General features: G+C 38.3%; 1 protein-coding gene across 18 annotated transcripts in view; it reads left to right on the top strand.

Moving 5' to 3' along the window:
* Window positions 1–26,545, top strand: part of baiap2b (BAR/IMD domain containing adaptor protein 2b) — a 65,393-nt gene that overhangs the window by 27,687 nt on the left and 11,161 nt on the right. For 7 of the 18 annotated variants that reach the window (XM_079801466.1, XM_079801454.1, XM_079801469.1 and 4 more), the window contains 10 exons: window positions 5,505–5,566; window positions 6,066–6,137; window positions 7,399–7,536; window positions 16,941–17,093; window positions 21,617–21,847; window positions 22,251–22,443; window positions 23,140–23,341; window positions 23,489–23,557; window positions 24,102–24,264; window positions 25,395–25,432. In XM_079801466.1, the coding sequence (XP_079657592.1) occupies window positions 5,505–5,566; window positions 6,066–6,137; window positions 7,399–7,536; window positions 16,941–17,093; window positions 21,617–21,847; window positions 22,251–22,443; window positions 23,140–23,341; window positions 23,489–23,557; window positions 24,102–24,264; window positions 25,395–25,432 (1,321 nt within the window). Of the gene's footprint in view, window positions 1–5,504; window positions 5,567–6,065; window positions 6,138–7,398; window positions 7,537–16,940; window positions 17,094–21,616; window positions 21,848–22,250; window positions 22,444–23,139; window positions 23,342–23,488; window positions 23,558–24,101; window positions 24,265–25,394; window positions 25,433–25,640; window positions 25,693–26,545 lie in introns of all 18 variants that reach the window. The other 11 variants (XM_079801459.1, XM_079801460.1, XM_079801456.1 and 8 more) reach the window with 4 other exon arrangements.

The following is a 26,545-nucleotide window of genomic DNA, read 5'->3' as shown; positions in this document are numbered from 1 at the left end:
AAACCTTTATTCCTTAATACCAATTCCTGCTCACCACAGGAAGAGTTGAAATAGCACTTTATTATGTGATTGACTCTATTCTGATGTTGGGAGAGCAGCAGCAAGTTGGCACAGGCAAAGTTCGGGGCAGTCGTGACCTAATGGTTAGAAAGTCAGACTGGTAACCCGAAGGTTGCAGGTTCGATTCTCAATTCTGGCAGGAAATGACTGAAGAGCCCTTGAGCAAGACACCCAACCCCAGATCACTCCTTGGGTGCCACAGCAAAATAAAAAAAATGGCTGCCCACTGCTCTGGGTGTTTGTGTCCATGATTTGCAGTGTGTGTGTGTGTTCACTACTCATTTCTCCTAATGTGTGTGCACTAACTTGGATGGGTTTAATGCAGAGGAAAAAATCCAAGTATAATTTGCCATACTTGGCCTTCACATTTCACTTTTTAAGTTTCATTTTCACTCCAAGTAGGTGGGATTTGTGGTGTTATAACATGGTTTGAGTGTTTCCTCACCACACTGAAAGCCATTGTCTCACCCTCTGGGTATCTCTCCCTCCACACACAAACGAGCACACATACAAAAAAGGCAAATGGCTCAAACACCTCTGAGGAATGAATCACAGAGCTGATAATTGCTGCTACAGATGCCATTGCAAACAGAAGTGTCGCAATGTATCCACTGATGTGAGCAGCTTTTGGAGAATATTTGATCCTCTCATAGGTAGACAAATGAATGAGTCATGCTATATAGAAAAATGTGCTCATGAATATTAATAAATGTATGTTTATGTAAGCATTGTTGTAGGTAGGCAACATACTTGTCTTCTAAAATTTATTTTTTGTTCATGTAAATTCAAATGTACATTCATTGCATCCTATAATGAATTACGGAAAGCCTTAAAATGTAAAAATAAATAAATAAATAATAATAATAGTAATATGGCAGATGAGCGTTGATTTGTAAATTGAATATCGCAAAATATAAATGAACTATTTCACTCAAAATGTGGGTGTGCTATTTATTTTAACTCTCATAAGAGCTTAGCAACATTCTAATGCCTAATTCAATTGGAATTAGTTGTCTTCAATGCACTATTTTTGGTGTTCACAAAAAGTTGCTGCCAATGTAGAGCATTCTAAATCAGTTACTTATGAGGTTCCATTTTACTTAGAAGGTAGATGCCTATGTAGGTAATAGATAGTTAGGCAGCTCACTAGGTTTGGGAATAAAGTTCATAAATAATACTCATAAGCTAATGCTTTAAATGATTCATTATTTAGGTCTACCTGTAGGTCTAAATAAAGGTCAATAGTCATGGACAGTGATAACAATGTCACTTCGATATTTGATAAAATGAATTTGGCTGCCCAGCACATCCAACCCACAACCCCCCTCCCTGAATCTGTTCTGCTGCAGTAATCAATCTCCATTATGGCCTCATCAGCTGCTCCCTAATAGTTATGTATACAGTCCTCTGCCACCAAGTAATGTCCGCAAAATGATTATTTAGGCCTTAGAGTTTCAAGCTCAATGAAGCATCAACACATTTCGTTTTGGGTCACTGAGTTGTACAGTTTCAAATACAGCTGGATGATTATATTGAAGCATATGGATCAGTTTGATTGTTTTGTTTGTTCTATCTACAGATATACAGCCATATGTGAGCTTAGTGGAAAGAAAGAGCTATGCACTGTAGGTTTACGTCATTTTATTGATAAAAGTTCTGCAGCAAAGCGTCTTCCAGCATATTGAAGAATTCAGCAGAGGAGACTTTGGTCCAAAGGCACTAAAGTTTATCACATCCATCTATGTCCTGTATAATTCCCCCAATATTGGTGTTTATTACTTCTACCAAGGTCACAGAAAGAGTGAAATAATTTGAGAACAACAAGAGATGGCAAGGGATAATTGAGTTAGTTTAATAAGAGACAGGACAATAAAAGAATGGACAAAGGCAGAAGAAAAAGATTTTCGAGCACTCTCTCACTTGCTCTCTGATGAGAGAGTACATTATGTGGCTCATCTTTCCCTTGAAAGGTTACACTGACCCTATGAGACCATACAGTCATGCCGCTGTATTGCTGCATCAACCATGGTATAAAAAGGCCACTTTTCAAAATCCAAGTGGGTTTTTTCCCCCTCTAATATCCTGTTTTACTTTGAAAGGTATGGAGCCCCGCACATGACATGTGGAAGAAAAAAAAATTGAGGGCACAAATTAAGAATGAATTCCCATGACTTGTTAATTTGTGTCCACATTTTATTATTTGTTTCCTTGTTTTAATTAAATCATGGTCACTTTGAACTAATTCGTTCCCTCGCTTTAGTTAAATTGTAGCCGATTTCCCATTTTAATTAAGTTATATTCTGGCTTAAATTGTGGGAACAAATTCCTAATTCGTGGCCATGAAATCTTGACCCCCTCACCCTCGCATGTCATGTGCGTGCAGAACGGTATCATTTTATGAAAATAAAATAGGTTACATGTTGACTTACTTGTGCACAGCAAATCACAAATCATTCTCATTTTAAGCTCTTTATCTTTTTGTATTTATTCCTTACTAAGTCCTCAGTGCTTTATTTAAAAAATGTGTTGACGATTGATGTTTTCGTCAAACAAGCCAAAATTACTTTTCTAGTTCGTTTTTTAGGGTGCTGGCTATGCCCCAGTGTTTCTTTAGACTGTACCCTAATTGATTCGGCCCTTTAAGAGCGGACAACAATATGTTTAAGTCTTTCAAAGCTGCAGATGTTGTGATCCGTGCTGATTACTGGTAAGCGGCTTAGAGCCCTGCCGAGCACGGCTGAATTGCAGCAGAGAGATCTGGGGTGGGAAGGATGAGGACGGGGAGTGGTGTAAGACTATTGTGCTGACTTAGACAGGAAATGAGAGTGTGTCGACCTACAGACGAGATCTGGACAACGGGGTGAGGCTAGGGCACGGTCAGCAGCAGAGGGTCTCCAGTTACACATACACTTTTATAAGAACCTCATAGAAAAATCACAGATGACATTTAATATCTCAGTCTCATTAGAGATCTCACATGTGCATAGACTTTCAGAAGAGATCTCAACAATGTCACAAACTGTGCCAGATGTGATTGCAGACTTGGTAGTTAGAGATATTAATATGAACCGATCTGAGCTATGCTATCCATATTCATTTTATATCACAATACTCTTACAGTATTTGGACAATTGTCTCGTTTATTTCTCCTAAAGATTTTTTGAGGAAACATCTGAGATACTTAGATGAAGAATAACTGAGATCTCATTACACCTTGAGAGCTATGAAAGAGAAACCAACACATTTTTCCTTTGAATGTTCAGTTCTGAACTCTGAAAATAATTCAATTGAAGAAATCTACTTTTTTCCCTCCTTTTTTATCATTGGTAATTGCAGAATCACTTGCACATAATACATAACCATCATATCTAATGATGTTCTTCCTGAATATTTAATTGAGTTTCTATTGGATAAAAATGGCTATTCTCGTTTGGGACCTTAGAAAGTGTCACATTCATGCCTCTTTTCTTCACTCTACCGACAGAAATGATGGCCTGAATTTGGATACAGCAGGATCAGCATATGTGTAATATGTGTTTGCATATCCACCCTTATTAATCTCTCTGTTTCGATGAACGTTACTGGTTGGATGGCCTCTGCTGACCTTGAACTGAAACGACTGTATAAAACTGACTGCCCTTCTTTTTCTCAGAAGGCAGGGCTTAAGAGGAAGGCTTGATTAGATATGTACTGCAGGCTGGTGCAGTTGTCCTGGGTCTGGCTTGACGGATTCAAAGACAAGCAGGGTCACGCTTTATGAAACGCACTGTGTGGCTCAGTAGCTCAGATTTATGAGGGATGTACATGGATTTCAAATATAAACAAGTATGCATTGAAAGTATTTAATATCTAGTGATATGGAAAATAACAGGCAGCACAATTTGAGATATCATTCACGTCCATAATGCGGGATGAGTTGCCTCCACAGATAGACCCCTATACATGAAGACTTGCGTCCATTACCAGTTCAGGAGGTAGAGAGACATCATGCCCATTGGATGTCATGCGAGTGCATGAATGTGAACGTCTGTCATTGGTTTTTTACAGATGAAAAGTTGTGTGTGTAAATGCTTTGTCTTTTCAAAGTGTCTGCGGCTGATGCTGCTCTCTATGTTGCATACTGTGTGTGCTTTTTTTGTTATTTTTTTCATTATTTATTAAGCCAGTTCAAAACCTGGTCAATGCAGAGTTAGACAAGAGTTTGTTGGATGGATGGAAGTGTCCATGTGGAAGTGTGTATTACTAATGTAATGAATGGAAGTTTTGTTTTAGGGCTGCTTTGATTTGAAGTAATATGATTTGGGACTCTACAATCACACCTACAATTATGCCACCAGCCAGTTTTAGGCCTTTCAAAGCCTTCAAAAACACTTGCATACTTTGATAGCCCTTGTGGCTTAATGCTTTCTATTTTCACTGGGCGTTATGGATTCAGCAGCGAATAGCGGTGTAGGAAACACTGCTTTGATATTGTGTCCATGAGACTAGGGCAGCCCTCTGGCCTGTGTTATTTATGCATTTAATATTTGGAAAGGTTTGACTCATTCACTCTGGTTAGCTCTCACTCTTTCTCACTGTCTTAAGGTCTTCTGTACTTTTCTTCTTGCTCAAACTAGGTCTTTTGTTCCTTTTTTTTTTACAATGCATTGCCTAATCAGAAGAGGCAGCATGTAGGTACCCCGACACTGCACAGCACAACACACACGCCTCAAATGGCTGCATGATTCACCTCTTCTCTTTATTTGTCCTTTTCTTTTTTTCTCTCTCTTGTTCTACAGAATGATACGTTGATATGAGAAATTTGTGTGCTAACATTTTCTTTTTGACATCTTTTCTGTCATTTTTTTATTCAGTCTTATTTGTTTCTCATGTTTATTAAACACGCACTTGCAATATGCTTTTCTGTTTCCCATGAATATTTTTGCTTTATTTTGTTTTGTATGCATCTTCATGGACGAATATTTCAGTAATGTTACTTTTTCAGTGTGATTTGTCTTTGTAGTTTTTTTTTATTATTAAACAATATGGTTTAATATTTTGTGGTGTTTTTTTTTTTTTTTTGAGTTTTCATGTTTGTCAGATTCTTTGTTGCACTTATAGCTTGACTGTCGGCAGGGCCGGCGCCAAGGGGCGGCATTCGCGGTCCATGACCCCACCCCCCAAATGAGTTACTGTGCATGCATGCATTACAAATGTGTGATTTTACCTGCCACTGGCCCCCCTAGAAATATAAATGCACCCCCACCCCATACCCCTGACTTATGTGCCCTGGCGCCGGCTCTGACTGTTGGCTCACATTGTTCATAATTTGTTCATAGTTTTTCTCTCTACCTCCTTTTTTCTCTTCCCTGCACCCTTGTCTGACTGCATGATGTTCTGATACCGGGTGCAAAAACATTATAATGACAATTTCATCTATTTCCTCTGTCTATCTCTCTCTCAAGGGGATGTGCTTTTTCAGATGGCGGAGGTTCACAGACAGATCCAAATGCAGCTAGAGGACATGGTGAGTATCATTAATGTGATGAAGATCGTATTGCCTCATAGGCTAACATTTTCTCATTACATTTTCTTGCAACATAACTGAGACAATCAGGTTGTATCTAAGAGGCCCCATTAGCCTCCAGGGTAAGGAAATGGAAGGGAGTGGCGTCTCAAAATGTCACATCGACTCAGACACTTCCGTATATACATGGAGGACAATAGTCCACGGTCACATGCATAAACACACCAACTTAGACAGAACACAGACTTTCCTGTGCTGTGTGACACAGCTGCTGATGTTAAACAAACCATATCTGAGTCTTTCTGAAAATGATAACAGGGCAGAAAAAGGAGTTTTGGTTCTGTAAGGCTATTTTGTCTAGTGGTAATGACTGAGTTTAGTGTGAAAATGTGTAATCAAATGCAGAGTCATTGTTTGTCATATGAGAGGAAAATAGCTGGTTTGTACTGTAGTGTGTGTGAATATAATATAAACTGTATTTGTCTACTGTAATTTTCAGCTGAAATCATTCCACAATGAACTACTCACAGAACTGGAGAAAAAAGTGGAATTGGATGTTCGCTACTTAAATGTAAGTATATAAGCATACATACACAAACGGTTTGGCTGAAGTGTTGATGATGAAAAAAGGTTCCTCGTGTATTGTCAATAGTGCAGCGATGCATAAAACACCACTCACGCAGAAGTTACTTTCAGCTTTCTGTTGGTCAACGTGGCGAATCCGCATGAGCAACTTGAACCAGTTGTGAAATCTGTTTAACTTTCACCCTCACATGAAATTCCCAATCGCAATGACTGGATTTCACTCACAAAAATGTTCTCTCGAGATTCTCTTTCATATAACTCCATCAGGCTAAGCGCGGTCTCTCTGTCTCATTTCTTCATTTAGACCCAATAACATAATAACTAGATTTATTCTCCATTTTACCGAATTGACCTTATCCACCCCCCAAATACTGTCTCTTTTAAAGGCAATAATTAAGTTCACTGCATGTAATGAAAGCGAGAGTATTACCACCATCACCACTAACATTTTCTAAAAGGCTTGCCTTCTCGCCTGTGTGAGGAAAAGTGTTTTTTTTTTACTTTAGAGAAATCTGTTTATATGCATGAAAGATCAGCGGAGCATCTGAAACGAGGCTTTCAGCAACACAAATCGAGAAGTATTCTTAGTGGGGTCTCTAACTGGCTTGTTTGTAAATGCATTAGATTGACCCTCAGCTTCTTGGCAAGAAATCAAAAGCCCATTTTTTCGCTCACTCATTTCCAGCATTGACAAAAATAATTAACTATGCTCCCATGCTTTTCTGTTCCACACATAAGAAGGATGAAAAATAAAACTGCGTTAGGCTCAGTCAAATGTAGCGGAAGGCTTTGGCAGTGAAGACTAGAGGAAACAAAGAGGCTTGGTCTGAAACACAATGAATCCATGAAGCAGGGAGCTCTGGGAAGACACTTTGAGGACAATAAAAGACCTGATTGGGCTGACTCAGCCAAGTTCCCATTAGTAAAGAACACATGATGACCTTCAGGTCTTTTTGATTCTGGATTCTGTTCAGTTAAGCATTGATAAGAAACTATTGTCTCATGATGGACACGCTAAACATTTATTTTAAGCTTTAAACCTCAGGATGTCCTGAACATAAAGTTATCAAGTATACTACTAGAGAGCCTCAACTCATTCCATTCTAGTTGGCATTCATCCACTTTAGGCCTTTCTGGAATGGATGCTTGATATAGATATTTGAAATACGACCATTCATTTCCTCGTCTTGTCCATTTGAATATTCTTAGCTGCTGATTGTGATGAGAACTGTTATTTCGTCTGACAGGCAGCTCTGAAGAAATACCAGATGGAACACAAAAGTAAAGGAGAGAGTTTGGAGAAGTGTCAGGCTGAACTGAAGAAACTGCGCAGGAAGAGTCAGGGCAGCAAGAACCCCTCCAAATATGGAGACAAGGAAATGCAGGTGAGTCAGCTTTGCTCTTCAAGTTTCTTTTTGGTGGACTAATTACAGCCAAAAATAAAAACAATTCTGTCAACATTCACAGTCATTCCAAACCCATATGACCTTCTTTTGTGTAACACAAATGGAGATCTTTTGTTAAAATGTTGTTCCAAAGACCCAATTTTAGTCTGGAACAACGTGAGGTTGAGTAAATGATGAGAGAATTTATTTTGGGATGAATTATTTCTTTAAAATGTCCCTCAGTACAGAAGATGAGCATAAATCAATTCATGTCTTAAAAAAATGTATGTCTCTACGCCCTGAGTTTGGCAGTAGATTGGAATGTTCCAGAATTTAGGCATTGAATTTGTTTTTGATGTGTGTGCAATCCGTGACATCCAACTGAGTCTTCCTGCTGGGATGGAATATCATGGGAATTCTATAGATCCCCCTATTTCTATAAATAATCCCCTCTTTTACCCTTCACAGTTTGAAAATACACCTTTGAACTCACTTGAGAGGATTTCTCAATTCATACTATTCTTTCCAACCTATTTTTGTTTTGTTATAATATACAATATAATATAATTATAATACTATTTATAACAAAAAAAAATTGTAATTTGGTTCGAAAGATCCATAAAAAAAAAATGTTGCTCAGGCATTTTTTCAATATATATTTAAATATTAACAAGACTTTTTCAGCCGTTAGGGATCCACAAGGTTGTTTTCATTATTTTCTTTTTCCGATAAAGGTGTATTTTTCCTTTTTTTGATATGCTGTTGCTCTTTTCATGCTCCTGCCTTGCACTGAATCAGACGATACGCTCTGAAAACAGAACAAACATTCCAGTTTTAGTCTCTTTGGCTCTTTAGGTGTTAAAGAAAATCCCACTCTATTGGCTGAAGTCCTTCCATGCAATATTGTACTTGTTTTGTGTGGGCTTCATTGTGTGTGGTGCCCTTGTGCTTTTGTTCACCAAGGCCTCGTTGTACGGGGGTTGAATTGTCAGGGCCGCTGTTTGTTTTGAACGTACGCCTCTCACTACCGTTGTCACCAGGTGCGAGGTCAGGGGGAAGTGGGTGTGTTATGCTGTGGACTGACCTGGGGTCGGTTCACGGCATTAGCTGTAGGTGTGCTCCTCATAGTGGTGTGGGAGCACGCTGTTGCGTAAAACGCTGTGGGCTCTGTTTGCTTGTTAAACACTCCACAGGTGTGTATAAGAGAAAACACAGAAAGAAGAAAGATGAGTGGGTTGTTTAAATTAATTAAGGGAACACAATGAAGGCAACTTCCTGTTCCGAAGTCTAACAAAAGATGTAGGAGGGTCATAGTAAACCAAACAGAGGTGATTTGTTATTCTATATCAGGGTTGGGCAACATTCATAATTTAAGAATTTGTTTCCTTTGAGTGTTCGTGAGTTTAAAATTGAAATAAATTGGCCACACCCAACAGAAAACTAAATCAAAATTTTAAATAATGACAGGAAAAAGAAATTTCCTGAACTGTAGTTAAAGGAAATTCAACAGTTACACAAAGGAATTTCATTAGTCCAACATATGAATTTGGTTCATGTTTTTTGGCTCCATTTTTAAAAACTTCTGGAAAATGACATAATTTGGGAAAAACATTCTGGTGTAAAGTGAAAACTTTCACTTTAAGTCTACTGCTTTAAACCACCCTGTTCTACATGCTCTTTTATGGGTTTTTTTTTTGCCTTCCATAGATCTCAACAGATTCAGTGGCAAGCAGAAACAGAGGCTCTGATGTAGCTACATATTTTCTTGACCAATGATCAAAGGCTTAAAGGTTAATGCGTATGCAGCTCTGAAGTGAGAAGTGCATTTAGAAAACAGATGGAAATCACATTCTGATTGTTATTTTAGCTTGTGACTCTGAGTGGTACAGGGTTTCAAGGAGAAAGAAATTGACATTTGGAGCTGTAAGTCAAAAACGTCTCTGCCCTCAGCCCATAAACCCCAGACGCTCCCCAGGTTTTTTATTTGTTGCAGTTTACTTTTTATAAAAGCTGAGATTTGCCCGAGAAAACTCTGTGTATGTGTGAACCATTCCCATGGTTCCCTACATGTGGCAACTCTCTCATGAGATTTCTTAAATGTCCAATGAATGTGATTTTTTATTTTTCTTTGCTTTTGTCAATTATTTATAGGTGTGTGTGTGTGTGTGTGTGTGTGTGTGTGTGTGTGTGTGTGTGTGTGTGTGTGTGTGTGTGTGTGTGTGTGTGTGTGTGTGTGTGTGTGTGTGTGTGTGTGTGTGTGTGTGTGTGTGTGTGTGTGTGTGTGTGTGTGTGTGTGTGTGTGTTCATTCCACTTAGCAGCTCAGTATGAACCACGGATGAATTTTACATGTGTGGCTCATGGTCCCTGTTGTGCATCATGCTGTGGAAAGTCTGGCTTCAGAGATGCCATGAGCAGAACACTGCAAAACACACTACAGCAAAACGTAGTGTATATCTTTCAAAGACATGATGGCATGAACTTACTTGCTTATTTACCTCATTTTATTTTTTGATTAATTGAGCATTACTGTGCGTTCATACCAGACGCGACTTGCGTGAATAAATTGCGCTATTCGCGTGTAGTTGGACGCTTGAACATTTTGAGTTTACTCGCTTCATTCGTGCGTGAAATTCACTTCACAACAGATGCAAATTCGCGTCATGGGAGGGACTTCTGCCTGCCGGCTCGTCTCGTTACCAAATGGCTGACATGGATTGTTTTAAAATACGGCGAATAAGCTCAATTTGCCGGCTTTAACTAGCTTGTAGTCTCAATAGGGTCAGTTCAGGGTTTTCCAAGTCATCTCGATGGCAAAAAGTGTCCCAATCACCCTGAAATCACCCTATGTATGTTGTACCCCTGAAAAGGGGAGAATATTAGAATCACAGAAAACTTGCGCGGTTTCTCCACTGCAAGCTTTATGTAGAATCTTTTGTAATAATTGACATTAAACTGTTTTTGTTTTGTTTTTTTCAAATTAACCTCATTGACATCTTTCTTAACATACATTCAACAATTTGTACCGTACACATATTTAATTAAATGAGTACACTTCTTTATAATAGGCTATTTGAAAACCATAACACTATATAAAGTATACAAAAAATACAATAAAGCATTTTTAAGCCATTTTATAATTACCTGAGAATCAACTCCCTTAAATCTTTCTCTTTTTAGTCATAGATACATACTATATGGCAAATCAGTCATAAGCACGTAAATGTACTATTTCAGCTAGTTATTTTATCTGAAAATGCATCTGACCTTCTCAATTCACTTTTCATACTCCATATTTCACCTTTGTTCAGTAAGTCAACAGATTACACATTAAATACACAAATATATCCGAAATATCGAACATACTCGAGCCTCGCACCATTATATAGGCCTAACGCCATTACCAACGTGCTCACCAACGAGTCCTGAGCTTGCGCATTTCTGAACTAACTAACCGTTTTAACATTTTAAACAAACAATCAATATTATACTCACGTCTGCATACTCTTAAGCATATTATAACATCATTTCAAAGTATTTTGACTAATCATTATAATTCATACCTGAAAAGGGGAGGATATTAGAATCAACGAAAACTTGCCCTGTTCTTCTTCTTCTTCTTTCGCTTTATGGCAGATTGCAACCATGACTTTGTAATGTAACATGAGAACATATCATTATGACTATAAACTTGCCCTGTTTCTCCACTGCAAGCTTTATGTAGAATGGAGAAATCTCGCAATCTCTCCCCCTATTGTTCGCGCAGACCAGAGCAATTCATCGTCCAACTTATCGTGCCAACTAAATGATCACAGATAAACTCAGAATGACCATAAACTACATATTTATTTTTTATAACGTTTCTACATATTAAAAAAAAAAAAAATAATAAATAAAAAAAAAAAAAAAAAATATATATATATATATATATATATATATATATATATATATATATATATATATATATATATATATATATATATATATATATATATATATATATATATATATATATATATATATATATATATATATATATATATATATATATATATATATATATATAATGTTACAGTGTACACAGACTTATGCATTTTTAAAATACACGTTCGTTTTCAATCACATATAGCTCAAATTGAGTAAAGAGCGTTTTTTTACAACTTACCAGATTGTCCGACCTCCTCACTCACTTTCTTCCAAGCAAGATCCTGTTTCTATAAAGTATGAAGAAGTATCATACAGCTCCGGGTATCCACATATGATTTTGTCCTCATTGTTGTCACTACTAGAGCAAGCTCCTGATTGGTTAACGGGTCAAACACTCAATTTGCGGCGTGTCATTCGCACGTATTGCGTCATTCGTGCCGCAGAATGTCTATTCGTGTCTTTGCATTGACTAAACATGTAAATCACTAGCGCGAAACGCTTCATTCCCGTCTGGTGTGAACGCACCATTAGAGGACATAAAAGATAAAAGTTAAAAATAAACTTTACACTTCTTTAAAAATATGAATAATTTTAAAATGTAATCTTTGTCATCTCAAATCAATATCCATTTTCAAACTCTACATTATAATATTGTAATGCGTAAATTCACTTGTAAAATTATATATTTTTTATTTATTTGGACAAAATCTATCAATATCAATATATCCACCTCAATATCCACCTTTTATTGGCATGATTCATGTCAAAAAATGATGCACAAAAAATGTCAATATATCAGTAATTTTTCAATGCTGTTTAAATTTCCTCCCTGATTACTAAAGAGAAATGCAGGTCTGTTCTAGTTCCCCGCAGAACTGGTGCCAACATTAAAACCGTGGCGTGACTAATCTAATGCACTCATTTCTCTTTTTGTTTCCTTGAAGAATCATAATGCACAGAAATGATGGCGCACTGCATTCATATTCAGCATGTGTTAAAAGGAGGCCACGTGGAGGGCAGGCAGATTTATTTGAACTGGAGTGTCACTTATGATTTCAGGCTGCAGTAGTGTAGGATATGGACCCACATTACATCATTTTTGTGCGTATAAATGTGTGTACATTTGTATTCCCCTTGGGTACCACACTAAAGGCACATAGTGGAGGAATCTGAATATGTTTTTTGAACCCATTTACCCCGACCCCACCACAATGAGCCATACGGCTACATACTGCCCAGCATACAAGCATACTATGACAGTGCAATGGTACAGTACCTGCTTGCCAACTCTAGTGTGTAAACCTGTTGAATGCAGTGTTTTTAGCCTGACAGCTTTTTACAGTGTTTACTGTTGCTTAGTTGAGTATGATCATGTCAGCTACTTCACAAGTAGTCCTTAACATCATGCTAATCACACTGCCTGTCTATTACTTGAATCACTATAGGAGACTGTAAATATAGATGTTGAATTTTTTGCCATGCTCCTGAGCTTTTAATGTCAGATGGGGAAAATATAGTTTACATAGTTTAGGTTGTTTAAATCATTGTGAACCTATTGCAGTAAACATCTATCAAATCTGACATAAAAAACACTAGTTTTCAGACATTTTACTAATAAAATAAAGTGAATTTCTTTAGCAAATGAAACCTGTGTGTGTGTAAATTAACTAGTGCAGGGGCAGTTTGGTAACTGTAAGATGCAGAAATACAATGCAATTGAGTTTTGCCTGGTAACAACATATTTTTGTACTTTCTCGGGTTCTACATCTGCAGTTATGCAAGTGTACTTGCTGAACCTCAAGGTTTAATCTTAGCGTGCAGCTTGTACAGGAACTCTACATGTAAATGTACTCTTCATGACTCAGGCACTGAAAGAACATTTAATAGGAGCAGAAAATGGGGTCTTGACCATGGGTCATTAAATTCAAAGAAGATCCTGCAGTATAGTGCTGTCATTATCCAGAGAGAAAAAGACAGACCGTCATATCTGATCCATTAGCGCATAAACACATGCAGTCTACATGCAGTTGTGAGCTACGATGTTCAAAAGAATGCATTTTGAATAATGTGTAAAATATGTTCACCCAGACTGATTGTTGATTGGCCCCATTGACTTCCATTGTTTCGTTTTTTTCTTCCATACTATGGAAGTCATTGGGGCCAATCAACTGTTTGGTTACAAACATTCTTCAGAATATATTCTTTTGTGAGAAATTCATACAGGGTTGGAACAACTTGAGGGTGGGTAAATGATGACAGAATTTTCATTTTTGGGTGAACTATCCCTTTAAAACAATAGACAACAGAGCAAATGGCAAGTTAAACACAACATGACACGAACACTCAGCCAATGAAAGTTATTACAGACTGCGTGTCCACACAAAACATGACAATATGAAAGCATGCGGCTGATAAAAAACCCAGAACGCGACAACACAAGAACGCCTGGCCAATGAACTCGTAGACAAAAAAATGCGCAACAAGAGCACATTATGAGTGTATGAACACTCAACCTGTGCACTCTAGGGTGACCATATTTTGATTACCGTAAACCAGGACACTCGGCCCGGCAATGAGATACTCAAATGATACTCGAAGTTTACTCAAAGATTCCTTATTAATTTCAATACATTTAAAGTATGCCCCCTCTGTATGGATAGCAAATTGTTATATTAGGGCCAGGACAGGACTTGAAAACTGGACATGTCCTGGGAAAACAGGACGTTTGGTCACCCTAGTGCACTCACAACAAGAGACAAAACATGGAGCATGAATGTCCAAACCCCGACAATAAACTGAAACCAAACTAGGCCAAAGTGCCGGAATCCGAACACTGTGCTCCGCACTTAAGAGCCTACGGCTTGAGCGAACTTGAAACCGCACACCCACACAAAGACAAGACGATAAGAGTGTCAGGGCTTTGTCACCAAACTAAGAATAAACCAGACCAAAGGGACAGAACCCTGACAGTAAATGCTAGTGTGTCTACAAAAAATTAATTTTGAGTTTCTCATTAAGGGTGATTACACTCGAGAACTCCAAAAGGGAAGGAAATGCCTTCACAAATTTTGCCAGGTATGTTGTTTCTATTTTGGTAAGATCCTGGAAAGAACAGAGGCTATTTGAGGAGAGGTGTAACCACCATGCTTTGCCCTCAGCATTTTCTTTTCAGTCACTTAGAATATTTTGCTGAGCAATTCCCAGTTCACTTTAAATAAAGTTATGTCAGAAGAAAGCTTGATAAAGTGATGTGACTGACACTTTGGGTTGATGCTGTGTGCAGAAATATTCTGCGATCAGCTGTTTGTGAGCTGAGCATGTTACCTGTCAGCAGTGTGACCAAACTCCCACTCAATCAGAGAGAATCCTGGAAATGGTATATTTACATCTTGTGTTTTACCTTCAGGCTTATTGCATATATACTCGACAACTCAATTTCTGCTTTTATATTTGACACTACATCTGTTTCTCAGTCAAAGCTGATGTGTTTCTCTTTAGCGTTTCATTTTTTTCTCTCTTTCACTTCTCACTTCCTTTCCCACATGAGTTTAATGTTAAAGGCGTCAGGAACTGGCTTTTTTAAATTTTTTATACTGTTGTCTGAGGTCAACTTATGACGTTCGCGTGGTTTTTACATTCAAAAACATCATAATGAATAAGTAATAGGCCATTTTCTGACTTGGAAGTAAATGCCCACGGCTAGGATTAGATAAAAATTGCATATTTATTGAGCTTTGGCTCCCCGCGAGTACACCATGAGGGATGTTTTGAAGCATGTGGGATAACGGCAACTGGAATAATTCATCCTACAGGGCTTGCAAAACGTCTTTATCAAACAAACACAATGATTTATCTCTCATCCACCCGCGATTGATTGGAATGTTATGTTTTTATTACTTGGCCTTCCCGATCGGTGGATATAAGCGCGAACCGTAAACACGCGTGCGCCCGCAGGCACGTGTTCCAGACTGCATGATCAAAACTTCCGCGATTGTATTTTTCCTTCAAATATCAAGTCAAGATAGTGAACAAAGCACATCAAGAACCACTTATAAAGGATTCTTCAGCCTTTGACAGCGTGCTATGGTATGTTAGCAATCAATAGATCTGTAACAATGCGATACTATCACATATAAAAAACATGTTTTACTCACATTAGTGTGTTGCTTCATTCATTCATGTAATCTCATCCTGTCTCCAAATCCTGTCTCTTGTTTACAAACGAATCCTTGATCAGAAATGAAGGAACAAACAAGTCTTCCCCACATGATCTGGATATTCATTAAAAATAAAGTTCATCCATGCATTTATAATATTGGAATCCGAATGGAGCTTATGTGGTATGTTTAGAAATTTGATGCGGTTTAGCTCTCTCGTAGGCCTATGTCATGTTAGTGGCATGAGTCGGGGCTACAGAATCAGGCGTTGTTCTTCTTCTGTTGAGGCGGTGCTTCACTACACTCTCACGTCATAGCCGGGCACATTCTGAGATCGATCGTTTGCTGAGCCTGGTGTCTATAAAAGCTTTTCTTTGACTAACAAGGAAGTTTTCAGCTCTGAAACTTACAGGATATTCTTATATTAACTTTTATATATCAAAAGCTCAAGGGAAAGTTGATTTTTCAATTCATCACCCCTTTAAAGTATTACAAGTCTATCTGATGTACATTTAATGTGCGTCAGAGTAACTAAACCTACAAAACTGTTTTGATGCTGGTTGGATGTGTACCAAATGAGTTTGAAACTCTGCATGATGTTTGTGAGACGTCAAAGATTGCGAGTCTGGGTGAACATATTGTGCACATTCATACATCACTATGAACCTGTGACACGATTTCACATGATGCAATGACCTTTTCTAACTTGAAACTAAAAATAGACTTGCAAACAGTGATTCCAACCTTTTTCATTAACACTTGGTGGGAAGGAATCAGCATAACTCACTGTGATAGCACGATGCCTACACAGGTTGAGGAACCTTATGAACGGTGTCATCTGTGTGTGTGCGTTTGGATCACATCCAGTTCCTGCGAGGTGTATGTCCTTGTTAGGTGATGTTTTGACTGTAGTGTGATCTCTACCGAGGCAGCAGCCTTGGTCATTTCTATGTTGTTATGCAAGACTTGAGTTAATGTTATTTTATCCATTTCTAAAATACATTTGATTTCATTTAATTTCATTACATTTATTTTATTGAATGCTAAATAATGAACATGACCTTCTTTGCTACATGGATTCTCTGATCAAACCAAATAGGCCTGGCTAAATAAGGCCTCACCAGCTTTGTGTGTGATGAACCATTGAGCTTTAGCATTCCCATTTGCTATCATACAATATGAGTAACAGCAAGCCTACATGGTTGTCATTTGAAATGCGTGGTTCTCCTAGCATGACGTTCATTACATCAGTCTGAGTCAAACTTGGGCATTGTTTGCCTTTTTTTTTTTGTCTGCTTCATACCACCTTCCCTGTCCCCCAGTACGTCGAGACCATCAGCAGCAAACAAAATGAGCTGGATAACTACATCTCTGAGAGCTACAAGAACGCCCTGTCCGAAGAGAGACGGAGGTATTGCTTCCTTGTTGACCGTCAATGTGCAGTGGCCAAAACGAGCACTTCCTACCACACCAAGGTGAGAATCCACGTCATGTTGAAGAAAATTTGGGTTGCAGAAACACTGAAATTCAGTTAATTTATGCAACGATTTAACTAAGCATGCATTTTAGCCCTTATTTGCACATTAAACGGTTAAAGACAACATTAAATGGCCTTTACAACACATTTGGCTAATTTGATTTATCCATATATTTGGTTGGATCCTTTGTTCAGTTAAATTGATATTATTTGTTAATATTATTGCTAAAGCCTTGTTTATGTCAACTTGGCCATGGTTACATTTAGCAGTAATGAAAATTATTACATTTGAAAAGACTTCAGAAATTTTGATTTCATGTTGTCTTTAACCTTTCAGTCATGTAATGTAAACATTAAAACAGATCATACACTATAAATTAAGTATCCATTTTGCCAAGTAAATTATATACTTGGACATCTCCACATCTTGTGTTCAGTTGTTTCTGCTCCCAAGTTCCATTTATTCAGTCATTCATTACATTTCATTGCTGCTCATTCCACCATGCTTGCTAGAGAATGTGCTTGAATGTATATTGGTTCAAGTTCTTCATTTGGGTCAAAAATTCACTAATGACAGTGCTGTAAAATTGTGTTTACATTTCAATATGATTTAGAATCAGGACTACATTTGATTGCTTATCAATCGAATTGAGATTTAATCAAGGTGGTGCTGCCCATACATCAAACACAATTATGCAGTGAAGGATGATTCTTTTTAGGACATTACATTCACACTGATCAAAAATAGAGTAGAGATTCAGTGATATCTCTTGGATTCACCAAATTCAGAAGAACACCAGTCATTCCCAAGTAAGCGAGATTCACTCCTCTACTGTGACGCCCACGCTTCAGAGATGGCGATAGACAGAGCATTGGGAGCAACGATGGCAAGAGAAGGAGAAGAAAAAGGGAGGGCCAGGCAGAGAGTGGCCCACTTTTACAAGAACAGACTGTTCAGACGATAATCACTGTTTTCATGTATGTGTAGGAAGACTCTTTCTCTGCAGGCAAATGAAGAAATATTTTAGACAAAGAGTCGGTACTCCATGGGGTAAAATTGCATTGGGGTCTTATTCTACATTATACAGGCCAAATCTTCTGACCTTCTTTATGATCTACTTTTGTGAGAACAGGAAGAATAAAGTGATGTGAACTAAATGACCATCTGCCAGAGTTTGTCATGGTTTGATCTTAACACCGTTGCCCACGCCAGTCATGCAATAGCAACAGTACTTAATCACTCGTCTGCAACTGAGGGCAGACGGAACAAAGAGAGTATAAAGAGTCTCTCATGCTCAGATGACTAAGATTTTACCACTGGGAAGAAAATTGAAAAGAGGCCTTTTAAACATGTAATAAAATATGTACATTTGAAGGATTGATAGATTTCTTGGGAACTGATGGGTAGTTAGTAGTCATCTCTGAATTGCATTTGTGTGAAAGCAGGGTCAGTCCTTTTGGAGCAACTTGGGATCAAGTGCCTAAAAGTGATGATACACGGGGCAACTTTTTGAGCAATATTGCTTGTGCACTTTCCCATTGAGAATGGGCAACAAATTTGGATACTTTAGATCAGTCGTGGGCCCTGTGTCTCACCTGGTTGCCCGGTGACATTGTTCAAAAAGTTGCCCCGTGTATCATCACCTTAAAGGGATAGTTCACCCAAAAATTAAAATTTGATGTTTATCTGCTTACCCCCAGGGCATCCAAGATATAGGTGACTCTGTTTCTTCAGTAGAACACAATTGTAGATTTTTAACTCCAACCATTGCAGTCTGTCAGTAGTATAATGTATGTGAATGGTAACAAAATCTATGAGAGTACAAAACAGGCACAGACAAATCCAAATTAAACCCTGCGGCTCGTGATGACACACTGATGTCTTAAGATACGAAACGATCGGTTTGTGCGAGAAACCGAACGGTATTTATATCATTTTTTACGCACCGGAAGTGATCGCACGGTCAAGACTGCAGCGGTTGGAGTTAAAAATCTTCATTTGTGTTCTACTGAAGAAACAAAGTCACCTATATCTTGGATCCCCTGGGGGTAAGCAGATAAACATCAAATTTTCATTTTTGGGTGAACTATCCCTTCAACTCTTTGAGGGGTTTGAACTAGCAACATGCAAGTTAGTAGCCCTGAGCATTATATCCAATATACCACATGGTGTTCAATGATCAGAGTTAACCTACAAATGAAAATTACATTTACTCATGTCCTTCCAAACAGGTATGATTATTTTTATTTATTTTTTACCATGGAACACAAAAAGATGAGATGTTTTGCAGAATAATTTACTCTTTTTGTGCCATAAATTTCAAGTTCTAAGGCCCTACAATTTTACATTTAGGGAATAATAGTTCAGGTATAGGTTTGGAATGACATTTGAGTAAATTATTTTTAAACTTTAAGGTGAATTAGCCCTTTAAAACCATGTTAAAACCTCAAACGCTTCAACTTGGCAATAGTTTAATGACCTTGCTGAATGTCATGTCGATATGTCATGATACTCTTGACACTTTTCAGCATTTAAAGTCATGATGAATTGGAAATTGCGCTCGTCTTTTCTTACCTATTGTGACGAGTGAAACGACTTCTTGGACAAGAAAATGTAGGGCGGGACTTGGTTTTCGGAATTGATTGGATCATTGGGGTTTTCTAATTGCTGCGATTTCATGTGAGATCATATCATAGAAGAGATGTTGTTGCAAAGTTCATGTTTTTGATTAAAGATTATGAAAGTACGTTTAAAAATGATGTGCATGGATAAATTGACTGCATTGAAAACAGCACTAGTGTTTTTGCTTTCATGGACCCAGTGAGGTCGTGACAGAGTCTGCAGGTGCCGGACAGGCAGGCGGGTGATAATTGCTTTGGGTGGGGTGGAATGAGGTCGTGACTTAGAAAAGGACCATGGGGGCTCAGTAGATGCGGTACTGGCTGGTGCTTGCCAAATAGAGACTGTAGAGGTATTATGAGTACAGAGTGAAGGAGAATAAGAACAAAGATTAGAATAAAAGTTTTGACATGTTAAAAGACTGGATTCAGGGAAATTTAAAGCAAGTAGGGATTTAGAAGACCTTTCACCTATGAATGGTGCAATGTGTAGGACATTATCACACTTGTGTTAAAGCAGGGGTGCCCTGTTCCTGGAGATCTACCTACCTGCAGAGTGCAGATTCAACCCTGATCCAACACTATCATTATCAAGATCTTAAGTAGCTGGTTCAGTCGTGTTTGAAGCTGGGTTGAAGCTGAACTTTGCAGGAAGGTAGATCTTCAGGAACAGGATTGTGCACCCCTGTGTTAAAGGAATAGTGCTCACAAAAGTAAAAAATAAATAAAAACCAATCAATTATGTTCCAAACCCATATTCTGTTGTTTTCTATATTCTATGGAAAATAACAATAAACCAAATGACATTATATCTTTATTTAAAATATGAAATGAATGCAAATCTGATTTCAGAGCTTCGGTGGAGGGCAAGATTATCATTGAATACCAATATATTTAGTGCTGTTCCTTATTTATTCCTTCATCATCATATGACTTCATAAGATGATTAATTATAATCATATCGTAGTCATCATCTGTCAAACTGCGTAAAGATTCTTCATAAATTGTCCTGTACTGGTTTGGGACAACATGAGGGTGTCACTATAGTATCAGCCTATACGAAGGTTGGTTGATTTATATTTCAATGCTTTAAAGGGCAAGTTAGATGGGGCCTATAAGTGTTTTAGACTTCTTGAGCAGACAATTATTTTTAGACAATTAAAGTACAATTATTTGTGTCCAAACCTGTTAAATTGACATGTACATGAAGGCCCAAACTAGTGCAACTATTTGTGATCATCAAATCAAAATATATACAGGTTTGGAACGACATAAGGGTGAGTAAATAACAACAATTTTCATTTTTGGGTGAACTATCCCTTTTAATAAAAATGACAAAAAATGTCACAAAACATCAAGTTGTTGATTAACTCTTCATTTGTCACATATCTCAAATGTGGGTCTTCAGAGTTTTAAATAAGCGTCCATGCACTGCTCATGCAGATGATCTGATTTACAGAAAAGAGTCCAAAGATAAAATTGCACTTCCTGTGCTCTACATTCGGGGGTCTCTAGGCGTTCCTCTCTTTTACAGCTACTGGTCGTAGCGCTCAGCCAGGCTCACTGCCTGTGCATAGGGCAGAGTAATGAGGCTATTTCAGGCTTCAGCCTACAGGGAGGGGAGGTTATCAGGATAGAGAGGGATGTCTCAGAGCTTCAGAGGAACGGGAGGTGAGGAGGGATCACTTTATCACACTCCCTCTCTCTATCAGTCCATCAGTTGAAACCCCCCCCCCCCCTAAACTTCAGCTGTGCAGGAACTGAAGTTTATTTTCACATAAAGTATTTGGTCTGTTATCCATGATTTACCCACGTTAAATGTTTCTCTTGCAGGTGTGTAAAGCTTGTGTCACTCATTCTGGGTGCTAACACTTGTTGTGGTGCGGTTTGTTTGTTTTTTAGGGCAGAGACTTACTAACGCAGAAGATCCCATTGTGGCAACAGGCATGTGCCGACCCAAATAAACTCCCAGAGCGGGCGATGCTTCTGGCTCAGCAGATGGGCGCAGGAGCGGTGGGGACGCTGGGACACCACACCTCTAAATCTAACCTGACCATCTCAGACCCCATCCCTGGGGCCAAGCCACTTCCTGTGCCACCTGAGCTTGCAGCTCTCATGGGGAGCCAACAGACGGTGAGTTACAAGCCCAGTTTGACTGAATAAAACAATGCAAGCCACAAAATGATACAATGTCTCAATTGCAGCTAGAACATTTGTAAATGGTTGCATTAATGATGTGTATAATTAAGTCCTGAGGGTGTTTGGGGGTGTGAGAACCACTCACGGCCAAATGAAAAAGAGAGATGGATATAAAGTCATTAAAATGCTGTTTGATAATAACCACAATGCTGTGAAAAGAATAATTAGAAACCTGCGGGCACTGACAACTCTTCAGTTTACAGTTTATCATCACAGTGCAGTAACGTCTACTGAGCCACAGCTGGTGCAAGGAGTTACTGTATAGTGGAAGTAAAGTGTTTGTTTGTACACATGAAAACTAGGTGTCTTAATTGTTACTAAAACAATCCTCTTGCAGAGAATGATGGGAGCAGATAGTGTACCCATAATGAATGGCTCAGGGGTCCATGGAGGAGAAGATTACCAACGCTGGATGGAGACCAGAGTACATGAGAAACCATCCCAGCAGTCTCACAGACACGGTGGAGAGACCTTCTCCAATACCCTCCCTGTCCGCAAGGTTGTTCCTGTAAAGCCAAAGAACACTCCGGGTAAGTTAAGGAACTTAACTTCAACAATGCAACAAGCAAAACATCTCCCGTTGCATCTAACTCTCTGATCAGTGCTGTTTATTCAATACCCAGCTTTTCTATATTACTTCATTTCGAACTGGAATCTGCATTTATAGCTGTGTCAGTGTCTGTGCACCTGTGCGTTTCTCTCTCTCTCCTTGAGAAAGTAGTGAGTACTCCTCTAGTGAGTGGACAATAACAGGGCAAACACTGCTGGAAATGAAAACAGGGCAGAGCAGCTGGGAATAGAGGACATCTTTAAAAATGGATAGAAAATAGGTGAAGGGTATAGCTTCTCTTTGAAGGAAGTATTTTTAAGAAGCAGCGGAAACGGGCCCTCTTAATGAGTGTTGTACACGACCTTTAGGGGCAATTTTAAATATATTCCTCTGAGCTGCCCTACTGCCAACTTAGGCAGGATGCTAACTGAAACGATATCTCGGGAAGTGACCGATTTGAAAGGAGAAACTCAAATAGTCCCTCTCACATGCAGCAAACAAGCATTTGACTGAATAGATTCCAACAGTTTGACATTAGTATGTTAACAACAAATATATGCACAAATATTAGGTACAATAAGCCCTTTTTAATCTATTTTATCTATAAACTGACATTTCTCTTGCATAATCAATTATGGATAATTGCTCAGCATGAGTGTCTAAACTCTGACCCCAGCAGAGACACAGACCCTGCCCAGGTCAAGCTCAATGGCAGCTGGGCTGGAGAGGAATGGCCGGACACGCGTTCAGGCCCTCTTTTCCCATGCCGCCGGGGACAACAGCACTCTCCTCAGCTTTATGGAAGGAGACATCATCACACTGTTGGTGCCTGAAGCCCGAGACGGCTGGCACTACGGTGAAAACGAGAAGAACAGAATGTAAGCATCTTATGCTTAACATCACAATAAAATGTGCACATGCATAGTAGAGAAAAAGAAGATTTTTGATGATGAAAATTAGTTTTGAAGCAAATTGAATAAACCTGAAAATCTGCTTCAAATGCCATGTTGTATGTGTCTTATCAGGAGAGGCTGGTTCCCGTTCTCTTACACTCGTTTGATTCCCGAACCAGACAGCAATAAACTCCACGTCAGGTGAGTCTGTCGGAATATTAATGAGTTTTCAATGAGTCTAAATGCCATTTAATATTGTGCTGGCTCAACCTATGAAGTGCAATTAGAGAACTACGGTCATGAGCTGAATAGCACCATAAAAAGTTTGATGCATGTGCATAAAAGATGTTAACTTTGACATGACAAATCAAAATTGACCTATTCGTGCACAATCATAATCGTATTGTGTTTGATTCATCAGTGCATGTTATTCCAAGAAAAAAAAGTCTTCCTTTAATCGAAATGTAATGTCTTGCTCTTCCTCTGAAATGACTTTCCTTTTCACTGATGTCATAATGTTTAGACATTATTTTAGTAAATGTGCATTCTGTGTAGCTCAATTCTAATATGCGACGGCCACTTTTCTCAATCCAATCAATTCCTAAGGGATAAAATAAAGCCCCGGACTACATTTCTCAATTCAATATCCTGTTTTATTAGAAAATGTCACATTATATACACATAAATGGGCTGCAAATGGCAAATCATATTGACTTGAATGGTGTTTATATGTATGTGTTTGTAGTTTGCAGCATAACAGGAGCAGCAGCACAGGAAATCTTCTGGAGAGAGAGATGGCGTTGCCAACACCTGATTACGGCATGCACGCGCGCTTCCTTGCCCAGCAGCAGAGCACAGCACACAGCCGACAGAGACCGTACAGCATGGCAGTGCCAGGATTCTCACAAGTAAGCTATGCACACACACACACACACACACACCCTGTCTATTCTCATTCTTACATCCAGTACACACAGATTAAACTTGACAAATGCAAATATTAGTATAGCTTTCTATAAAAATGTTAATGGTACCGTAGTATTAATCACCTTCAGTAGACATTTATCAGACAAGCTGAAATATAGCGGTGCGACAGTTCGATTAGAGCAGCCCAATCTCCAGCTAACCGCATAGAGGACGTTCCAGGACATTACCCTGAACCCTGAAGGAAGCTGGCATGTTGCATAAAAAAATCCCATAGGTTTGACATTTAAAACCCCACATTTATTTTTGAGAAATGTTTGCATGCATAGTCTGTTTTGTGATAAACTTTACTGAAATATATACACTTACAATGGCATTATAGATTTGTATATGTATGCAAAAATGTCTGGGGTAGCATCAAAATGCATCACAATCGCATACACAGAGAAATGGAGGAGGGTTTTTATCATGGTTTCAGAAGTAGGGCTTTGTTGTGAAACAAAGCCAGCAAAAAAACAGGGCCTCCTCCTTAGTGCATTCAGTATTGTCATGCTTGTAAAAAAAAATAGACATGTCTAACTGTTGTGTTCCTCTGGAATCACTGCTCAATTGTCTCTTCCCATTGCCTCTGTTCAGGATGCACCCAATGCCCCCCTTTTTATTCCCTGTTACAATACAGCAACGCTTTAGCTACAGTATTATCAATACTGCAGTTCATAAGTGTTATGTGTTCTTCTACTACCATCTACTGGACATTTAAGGAAAAGTAAATTACTTAGTCCCCCTGTAGTCAATAATTTTATCTCTTAAAACCCATATTTGATAATCAAAATGACATATTTAAATGTTTTTTTCATGTGAATGAAAATGTGAATGTAACTCTACACCCTTGCTTTATTTAATATATGCAGAATCATGAATATGCAAATTAGCCTCACCTCCACTCCTCTCACCAGCTCAGAGATCACAGCAGTTTTAAGGAGAAAGTACTCAGTATTGGTGTTAACTTATGCATTTGCACATGGTTTGTCTTAAAGCATATTAACATATAAAAATGAAAAACTTGATTTTCACCACAGGGGGGTCTTTAAAGATATTCTCTCTTCCTTCACAGCAAGGGCTGGAGGAGTATGAGTCTCGATTCCAAACAAGGTAAGACCCAGTTTTCACTTACTCATATGCCCCCTGACCAGTGACACAATTTTAAAAAAGCATTTTAGTTTGTCTATAAGTTCTTTCTTTGTTTCCTATTATTTGTATTATTCTTCTCTGGTTTTGTTTGAATTAAAAATGTTACATAAATATTCTAAATCCATGCCGATTATGGCAAGCAAAAAAGTCTTGTTTGCTTGACCTGCAGCCGGAGCAGACGAACATAGCTGACGTTTCTGAAGGTCTAGCCCAAACATAAGGTGGGCGGGTGACCAAACAGGGCACCTAAACCCATATTGAACAACAGAGAAACCTCTGATTGTTTAAATGGGTTTCATAAACCTCGCAATAATATATTCAGTCATTTATGGTCATTTCCCATAGATAAGATATCTACTCAAACATGGTGTAGCCATACTATACCAATTTGAGTTAAAATTTGTTTTAATTGTAGAAAACACCTTATCACTATATAAAAATAAATGGCCCAGAAGGGGTTATCTATGGGGAATCAGACCATTCCCAGCTTTTATTCCAAATTCCTTAGCATCCCAAAATTTGAAGTAGCTAGAGATTACATTTTTCAAATGGTTTCATTTTTCCATTTACGTTTCCATTCCATTCTTGCTTTTGCTGTCCATGTGAGTCTTAATTAGTCTTTAAGTGTTTTTTGTTCCAACTTTTAATTTCTGTAGGGAAATTCCCATGAGAAGTCATTTTCCACAAGCTACCCCGAATATTTTAAATATGTAGTTCACTTGACACCTTGCTATACACACCATTTAGATTTGACTCCCATGATGCATTTGAAACGATGGGCTCCATTTTCACAATACAAGTGTGAATCTGTCTTTTTTTCTAATTAGTATACGTTTCAATTGTTACAATTTTACTTCTGAACCACACACACACACACACACACACATGTATCTTTCAGGAAATGCAGCCCATCACATGTTTGCAACCTGCTTTAATAGAGATTAGTATTAAATTAGTAACATTAAAGGGATAGTTCACCCAAAAATCTAAATTCTGTCATCATTTACTCACCCTTACATCGTTACAGACTTTCTTCCTTCCTTGAAACACCAGAAATAAATGGAGATTGACGCT

Source organism: Gobio gobio (assembly GCF_949357685.1).
Source record: "Gobio gobio genome assembly, chromosome: 20".
Classification (NCBI taxonomy): domain Eukaryota; kingdom Metazoa; phylum Chordata; class Actinopteri; order Cypriniformes; family Gobionidae; genus Gobio; species Gobio gobio.
The sequence above is the reverse complement of the archived record's forward strand: the minus strand, read 5'-3'. Positions and strand labels throughout refer to the sequence as shown.